Source organism: Acinonyx jubatus, chromosome A1, assembly GCF_027475565.1.
Source record: "Acinonyx jubatus isolate Ajub_Pintada_27869175 chromosome A1, VMU_Ajub_asm_v1.0, whole genome shotgun sequence".
In the NCBI taxonomy this organism is placed as follows: Eukaryota; Metazoa; Chordata; class Mammalia; order Carnivora; family Felidae; genus Acinonyx; species Acinonyx jubatus.
The window spans coordinates 115,629,058-115,638,196 of NC_069380.1; the positions used below are offsets into that span (position 1 = coordinate 115,629,058).

The 9,139-nt window shown below is 37.7% G+C and overlaps 1 protein-coding gene across 1 annotated transcript; it reads left to right on the top strand.

Moving 5' to 3' along the window:
• The first annotated feature begins 255 nt into the window (after positions 1-255).
• Positions 256-7,575, top strand: PCDHB1 (protocadherin beta 1). Its single transcript, XM_015064999.3, has one exon. It carries the CDS (start codon positions 391-393, stop codon positions 2,845-2,847), a length of 2,457 nt encoding a protein of 818 aa, XP_014920485.2. The 5' UTR covers positions 256-390; the 3' UTR covers positions 2,848-7,575.
• The last annotated feature ends 1,564 nt before the right edge of the window (positions 7,576-9,139 follow it).

Genomic DNA, 9,139 nt, shown 5'->3' on the forward strand with positions numbered 1-9,139 from the left:
CTCGCTGTTTGCCGGTTGCTGCAGCAGCCCCAGCCGGCTCCCAGATTGGTGACTTCAGCTTAAGTGACTATCCTCATTGGCTTCTTAATTCCCAAGGACTTTTTTTCTGAAAGGGAATTAAAGACTCTGCGTTGCTTTGGCAACTTTCATCCTCTGCCTAACTCTCCAGAATGAGAACATATCTATTAATACACTGGATAGACTGGGGAGTTGAGTTGCTCAATGCAAATTTTCTTCCAAGTGCAAAACAGCTTACCGGGCTTTGCTAGCCCGGTGCTGCGGTTACAGAGGAGCAAAGCCGAGAGCAGCAGTTCCAAGAATCTGTGGGCAGAAAAGTGAAGTATACCCGCAACAGGTGGCGGCTGCTGCAGAGTGCGCTTGCCAGACCGGATGGCGGTTGCGCACAGAAAGCTCATGCAGAAAAGGCAAGTAGGGTCTCTTCTCTTTTTTGTGTGCATATCTGTGGGAAGTGCAGCAACCATCCGCTACTCCGTGGCAGAAGAGATGGAGAGCGGTTCGTTTGTGGCTAATGTGGCTAAGGACCTGGGGCTGGAGGTAGGGAAGCTGGCTGCGCGCGGGGCGCGGCTGGTTTCCGAGGGCAACAAAGTGCACTTCCGGCTCCACCGCAAGACAGGGGATCTGTTCGTGAAGGAGAAACTGGATAGGGAGTCACTCTGTGGCAAAGCTGACCCGTGTGTTCTGCATTTTGAAATAGTCTTGGTGGAGCCACTGCAGTCCTTTCGTGTCGAGGTCAGGGTATTTGATATCAATGACAATGCCCCGATTTTCCTAAACAAGGAGCCGCTTTTAAAGATTCCGGAGAGTACCCCCTTGGGTTCACGTTTTCCTCTGCAGAGTGCCCAGGATCTGGACGTGGGCCTCAATGGTCTCCAAAACTACACCTTAAGCCCCAACAAGTATTTCCACCTGCATACCCGCTTTCGCAGCCATGGGCCCAAATACGCTGAGCTGGTGCTGGATAAGCCCCTGGACAGAGAGGAGCAGCCTGAAGTCAACTTGACAATTACAGCGGTGGATGGCGGGTCCCCTCCCAAATCTGGCATCGCTCACATCCGTGTGGTCGTTCTGGACATCAATGACCACGTGCCTCAGTTCTCCAGATTGGTGTACCGCGCTCAGGTACTAGAAAATAGTGCCAATGGTTCTTTGGTGGTCACTGTGAGTGCCACAGACCTGGATGAGGGCTCCAACAAGGATATAACTTATTCCTTAGCTCAAAACCCAGAAGCAATTCTCCAGACGTTTCAGATTGATTCGCAGACTGGGGATGTTCGACTAAGAGGGCCCCTAGATTTTGAAGCAATTGAAACATATGATATTGACATTCAAGCCACCGATGGAGGGGGCCTCTCTGCCCACAGCAAAGTCCTGGTGGAAGTGGTGGATGTTAATGACAATCCTCCTGAAGTGACAATCTCCTCTGTGTCCAGCCCTCTCCCTGAGGACTCCCCATTAGAGACTGTAGTGGCCCTTTTCTCTATCCGAGACCGGGACATTCGAGTGGGAGGAAAAATCATCTGCTTCCTCAGAGAAGACCTTCCCTTTGCAGTCAAACCTACTTTCCGGAATTCTTACTCTCTGGTTACTGACAGAGTCTTGGATCGGGAAGAGGTCTCAGGCTACAATATCACCGTTGTTGCCATGGATACTGGGCCACCCAGTCTGTTCACAGAAACTGTGATTGAGGTGCTAATATCTGACATTAATGACAATCCCCCAATATTTCAGGAAGACTCATACATTTTGACTGTTCGAGAAAACAACAGCCCTGCAATTTTTATTGGCAAAGTTCATGCTGAGGATCTAGATTTGGGTGAGAATGCCCAAGTAACATATACTCTGCTTCCTCCAGAAAGTGGAGATTTATCAGTCTTTGCTTACATCTCCATAAATTCAGACAATGGGAAGCTCTATGCACTGAGAACCATGGATTATGAGGCCATTCAAAAATTTCAGTTTGTGGTAAAGGCAACTGATGGGGGCTTCCTGTCACTGAGTAGCCAGGTTACTGTCAGAGTGGTTGTTCTGGATGACAATGACAACCGCCCAATGATCTTGTACCCACTGCAGAATGGCACCTTGCCCTGCAATGACCTAGTGCCCAGGTCTGCAGAGGCAGGCTACCTGGTGACCAAGGTAGTGGCTGTGGACGGTGACTCAGGTCAGAATTCTTGGCTTTCATATCATCTCCTTAAGGCTACTGACACTGGGTTATTCTCTGTTCAACAACAAAATGGGGAAATCCGTACACTGCGGCAGATAGCTGAAAGAGACCCCGTGGTTCAGAAACTTACAATTCTTGTTCAGGATCATGGCCAACCAGCTCTTTCCACTACTGCCTCACTCAACATTTTGCTGGTAGATGGGTTTTCTGAGCCCTATCTACAGTTTCGGGATCCATCCAAGCATCCTACAAGGGTAAATCCATCCACTAAATATTTGGTCATTTCTCTGGCTGTGCTTTCCTTTCTCTTTCTCCTCTCTGTCACAGTGATCTTTGTTATACACATCTACCAGAAGGTTAAATATAGAGAAAAGTTCACAGTTCAAGAGCATTTCTATGATGACTGTAATTTCCCTAACAACTTGGTACAAGAAGGAGCCAATGGATCTTTATCTCAGCCATGTCCCTATGAAATGTGCTCGGCCACTGGCACTGGCAATAGTGAGTTTCGGTTCCTTAAGCGCTTTATGCCCAACTTCCCCTTCCCACATGGCACTGGAGAGGCAAAAACAGAGGCTGGCTCCAGTTTACCCCCAGATTCTGGTAGGAATAGGTCTCGGGGGTCAGAGGGTGATGGCCAAGTACCTGATGACTATATGTAGTTCTTGCTCAGAAGCTATAAGTAATCATTATTCATGTGTCCTCTGGAAGTTCATTAGTTCTGGACCTGGAAATGCTTAGTTCCACAGAGATAGCCTGTTATTTTGCCTTTAAATTGTTTTCTAGTAGACAGTTATGTATGCATGGGGAAGAAAACTAGCTTCTAGTTTTGATACATCAGGAAGCAGTTAGGTTTGAGAAACAGATATATAGCTTATCATTACTCAGAAATTTCTAGATTTTTATTCCTTAGTAAGTGGAGATCATCTTTGAATCATAAGGACACAAATGCCTGGTGAATGGTCCTCATAGATAATAAGGTAAAAGGAAAGGTAAAGAAAAAAAAAAGAATTGACTTATTTGAGAATGTGAGTAAGGGTAGAAAGACTAAAGAGATTCAGTTCAGGAATGTTCTCCAAAATTAAGTTAGATGGGATTTCTTAATGGTCGTTTAGGCCTTAGGCAAGCCGAAACCTCTCTTTGTATACAGGTGTCTATCCCTTACTTATCAGAGAACAGTTATTTGAATGTGGAGAATAAAAGGTAGATGAGGGGAAAAAAATCAGTAAGGCTTATTGTCATTAACAAATGCTATCAAAATAAAAGATATTAAAGGAAAAAGTGATAATACCAATTAAGTGGCCTTAAGAAAAGATACATTTTCAGATATTACCAGATTGGATTTTAGGCCATTTTCGCTTCTGAGGATTCTGAAGTGATGTCATGGAAACAGAAAAAAGGTACTTCCTAGCAAATCATTCATAAAATGAAATGGAATCATGAAAGAAGTTAGGCTTTTTTTTGGATTATCATGGTTTTGCCTTCATAAGCTATTTTAATTTCTCTCATTCTAAAATAAAAAAAAACAATATTAAAATGTTAACATATTTCAGTGATGCTAACCATACTAACTTGCCTTAAAAGTTTTTTTTAAAGTTTGCTTTAATGACACTTTAATCATGTGCCTTATTTTATTTAAATGTGTGTAAACTCAGACCCATGAGGATATGTCCTGTACAGGAGAGCACAATATTTGTAACTGGATTTCTTAGGGTACAGAAGTATCTCTTAAAATACTTCTTAAATCATATTCATTGATATAAGCTTAATTCATAGAATTATGACTGACTCCGAATGGTACTATCTGGCTGTCTACCTGGTGACCAAGATATACTAAAATTTAGTAATAAGTTATTTTTAAAATGTTAGAAATGCTTAGGGCAGAACTGGTATAACCTATGTCTGCCTTCAGTATTTTCCTTAATATTTTGAGAATGGATAAATCAAATGTGGAATACCAATGAATTGTCTTTTTTATTAATATTAACTGTTTTCCATAAATCATGTTATAATCTGCTCATTTGGAGTAAAGGTCTTTCTTGAACAAAACATGGAATAGTGTTTCAGTATATTTAGGTTAGGATTGTTAAGGTATGCTGAAATCAGAGGCTTTAAGTGAGAAAGAAGATAGAATTCTTTTTTGGGTAAATAGTAATTAGTTAAAACATTATTAACTAAAAGCTTCTGGGTTAACTGCATTTGATTAAATAATTGTCATGGATTAACTGTATTTGATTACATTTCATGATGTGACCATAATCAATGGCAAGACTCTGGTTTGATGGTAAGAATAAGGAAAGAAAATTGTATAGAATGGTGATTTTAAGACTTTGAATTTCATTTTTTTTAAGTTTATTTATTTTGAGAGAGCGGGCAGAGAGAAAGGGAGAGAGAGAGAATCTCAAGTAGGCTCCCCACCATTAGCACAATGCCTAACGTGGGGCTCGAACTCATGAACTGTGAGATCATGACCTGAGTTGAAATCCAGAGTCCACGCTTAACTGACTGAGCCACCCAGGTGCCCCTAAGACTTTGAATTTCAAATAGTAAAGTTCACATACACGAATACACAAAATGGATGGAAAATGTAGATTTGTCAACTTTTTCTTTTTCCATGTATGGAAAAATAATTAAAACGAAACAAGCACTATTAATTTGTAACATTATTTCACAAAGGAAATGGCATTTTAATGTAAAAATGATAATACAGTGATCCAATAAAGGAAACTGTCCTCTAAACTAAAAACGTCATTTTATGAAAAATGTATTATGCCATTATTGGGCTCATTTTTGCCTTAGACCAGTAAAACTTTTGCCATTGACTTCAGATTGACAACCACTGTGTTAATTGATGATCTGTCATTTTTATTCAGACTTCAAGTTTCTAAGAAAATTCCAATTGTACTTGATGATTAAAAACTAAAAACATCTCTGTATCAATTTGCTGAATGTGATGTGAGCCATTTGAATTTGGAGAGCACTCTATATACCAGCTGAGATTAAGTCAGATTTCCATCCGCAAATTAAAATAAAGAATGGAAATAATTAGGACAGTTACCTTCCCTCAAATGTCAAGTGACGTTATAACTATGTATTTAGTCAAAGACCTAATTCAAGTGCTTTAAAGTGCTCTTGTATAAAAAGGCCATGATAAATATTCAATTAAAAATATCTAATTTGGGCAAATTTCTTCAATAACCTATTTAACTTTGAAATATATATAGACTTACATTTATACTGGAAGTTTTAAGTTATAAGGAATTTAAGCCCTTTAGAAACTTTTTGTTATGAGATAATTTTAGACTTACAAAACCACATGAGTAGTATAAAGTTCCCTTCACCTAGCTTCCCTTAATGTTAACATCTTACATAACCGTTGCCAGTTATCAAAATTAAGAAATTAACCTTGGTACAATTCTATTAACTAAACTACAGACTTTACTTAGGTTTCGCCACTTTTTTCCTTAGTGTCCTTTTTCTTTTCAAGGATCCAGTGCAAAATCCTACAACACATTTAATTATGTCTCCTTAGTTTCTACCATCCATGATAGTTTCTTAACCTTTCCTTGTCTTTCATGACCTCAAGACTTTTGAAGAGTACTAGTCAGTTATTTGTAAAAATGTTCCTCAACTTTTTTCAGTTTTATTGAGATATAATTGACATATAGTACTGTATATGTTCAAGGCATACAGGATAATGACTTGATTTACATGTATTGTGAAATGATTACCATAATAAGTTTAGTTAACAAACATGTCCCTCAATTTGAGATTGTCTTTGTCTTCTGTAGATTATTTTCCTTTTAATTTTTTTAATGTTTATTATTTATTTTTGAGAGAGAGACAGAGTGTGAGTGGGGGAGGGGCAGACACAGAAGGAGACACAGAATCCGAAGCAGGCTCCAGACTCTGAGCTGTCAGCGCAGAGCCCGATGCAGGGCTTGAACCCATGAACCATGAGATCATGAGATCATGACCTGAGCCAAAGTCGGACACTCAACCAACTAAGCCACCCAGGCACCCCATAGATTATTGATGCTATGCATTATTGGGAAGAATGCTGCAGAAATGATATTGTATCCTTCTCAGTACATCATTATCAGGGGGTACATGATGTCAATGTGTCCTATTGACTGGTGACATTAATCTTTTAAAACAATTGTGGTTAAAAATAACACAAAATTTACCATGTTAAAGATTTTTAAGTGTACAGTTCAGTAGTGTTAAGGTGATGTTAATCTCCAACACTTGCTTAATATAATATCTGTCAAGTTTCTCCACTGTAAAGTTACTATTTCTCTCTTTGTAATTAATAAATACTTGGAGAGAGATGCTTTGAAACTATACAAATATCATGTTTCTGCTTAAACTTTTGCCCATTAATTTTTGTATCCATTGCTGGATATTTCCTATGGCAATTAACACTGGCATTTGGATGGTAATTTTCTATTTCCCTGATTCCTTTTACACTAATTAATTGAAATTCTCCTATAAGGAAATCTTGTCATTTCTACTCTATTTACTTATTATGTAGTCATTTCTTTATGTATAGTCTCATGGATATTTACCTTTTTATTTGGGTTATAATTCAATGTTATTATTATTTATTTTGTTGTTCAGGAAGTCTTTTTATCTGGGATGAAAAGCAGATTTATAAGACTGGAATTATCCACATAGAACACATTTGGCCAAAATAAGTATTTCTTTGTAACTCTATATTCTGTATGATCTTAAACAAGTATAAGTTTCTTAAATCTTGTTAAAGTTTCTTCATAATGATGTTTTAACTTCAAATAAAAATTATATTAATTTGATTTAAAATTTCCTTTACAGTTATAAAACTTCTAAATAAACAGTAAACTATGAAAACTTTAAATTTTATTATGTGGGCATGTTTATATATTTATAAGCTATGTTTAATAGAGTTGTCAGTTAAGACATAGATTTATATGCTGAAATTAGACATACAGATATACAAGAAATGGAATTGGTCTGTCTGGTTCTATTTAATTCTCCTAAAAATAAGTAAATATATTGCTTTCTCTGCAATGTCTCTGTATTTTGCTGTTGTTGGTTTCTTTTTTTAATGTTTTTTAAATTTATTTTTGAGAGAGAGAGCATGAGAAGGGGAGGGGCAGAGAGAGAGAGAGGGAGACAGAGGATCTGAAGTGGGCTCTGCTCTGACAGCAGTGAGCCCTATGTGGAGCTCGAACTCAGAAACTGCGAGATCATGACCTGAGCTGAAGTCAGACACTCAACCAGTGAGGCACCCAAGTGCCCATGTTGGTTTCTATTTAAAGATGAATTTGTCTCCTTTGTGGAAGCAGAACTCATCCATGTAAGTCTCCTATATAAAGGCCTATTGTCTGTACAGTTGAATATCATTAAAGTATGCAACTAATCAGACACTTACTCTTCAACCAAAAATTTGACTTCATTTACAATTTCTGTAACACTTAAAAATATTACTAAAGTATTGGTTGTGTTTATATAACACTGAAATAAAATATTAAAAAGTAAAAATGACACAGTTTTCTCTTAAGCTGGTGAAGCAAGCTTATACTTCTGTGCACCATGCCGTGCTCGCATGAACACACAAAAAAATAGATAAAAATTAGAAAATGTGTAAAACAAAATGGAACAAACATAAAATAGTGAACAAGGATGAAGCCCTTATATTTCTGAGCTACAGGATGGGAAGCTGGCATTGGTTGTCATGAGTTTGGCTCTGATGGGCTATTGGGAGAAAAATGTTCTCCATGCAAGATGGAAAATAAAAGCTGGGGTCGCTGCTTAGAGCCAGAAGCTAAAATGGGTCTATCTTGCTCATGAAAAAAAGGTTGAAAAACCACTGCCAAAAATTTCTGAAGATATGACACACACAAATGGAAAGATATTCCACTTTCATGGATTGGAAGAAAAAATATTGTTAAAAGGTTCATACTGCCCAAAGCAATCTATAGATTTAATGCAATCCCTATCAAAATACCAACAGCATTTTTCACAAAACTAGAACAAGTGATCCTAAAATTTGTGTGAAACCACAAGGACCCCAGATAGCCTAAACAATCTTGAAAATACAAAACAAAGCTGAAATTATCAAAATTCCAGATTTCAAGTTATACTACAAAGCTATAATAATCAAAACAGTATGATATTGGCACAGAAATAGACACATACATGAATAGAACAGGATGGGAAGCCCAGAAACAAATCCATGATTATATGGTCAGTTAATCTTAAACAAAAGAGACAAGAATACACAATAGGAAAATGACAGTCCAACAAATGATGTTTGGAAAACTGGATGGCTACATGCAAAAGAATGAAACTGGATTACTCTCTTACACCATAAAGAAAAATAAACTCAAAATGGATTAAAGACCTAAATGTAAGACCTAAAATCATAAAAATCCAAGAAGAGAGCACATGCAGTAATTTCTCTGATATTGGCCATAGCAACATTTTTCTAGATATATCTCCTGTGGCAAAAGAAGTTAAAGCAAAAATAAATTATTGGGATTAGATCAAACTGAAAAGCTTCTGCACAGCAGAGGAAACAACGAAACTAATGGAAAACCAACTGAATGAGAGAAAGACATTTGCAAATGATGTATCCAATAAAGGGTTAGTATCCAAAATATATAAAGAATTTACACAACTCAACACCCCAAAAACAAATAATCCAATTAAAAAATAAGCAGAAGACATGAACAGATATTTCTCCAAAGAAAACATCCAGATGTCCAAAAGACTCATAAAAAGATGCTCAGCATTACTCATCATCAAGAAAACACAAGTCAAAACTACAATGAGATATCACCTCATACCTGTCAGAATGGTTAAAATCAAAAACATAGGAAACAAGTGTTGGCAAGGATGTGGAGAAAAAGGAACCCTCATGCACTCTTAGTGGGAATGCAAACTGGTGCAGCCACTGTGGAAAACAGCATG

What these genes read in the sequence shown, in the direction of transcription:
- PCDHB1 (XM_015064999.3), top strand. Translation starts at nt 391, where the DNA reads ATGGCGGTTGCGCACAGAAAGCTCATGCAGAAAAGGCAAGTAGGGTCT.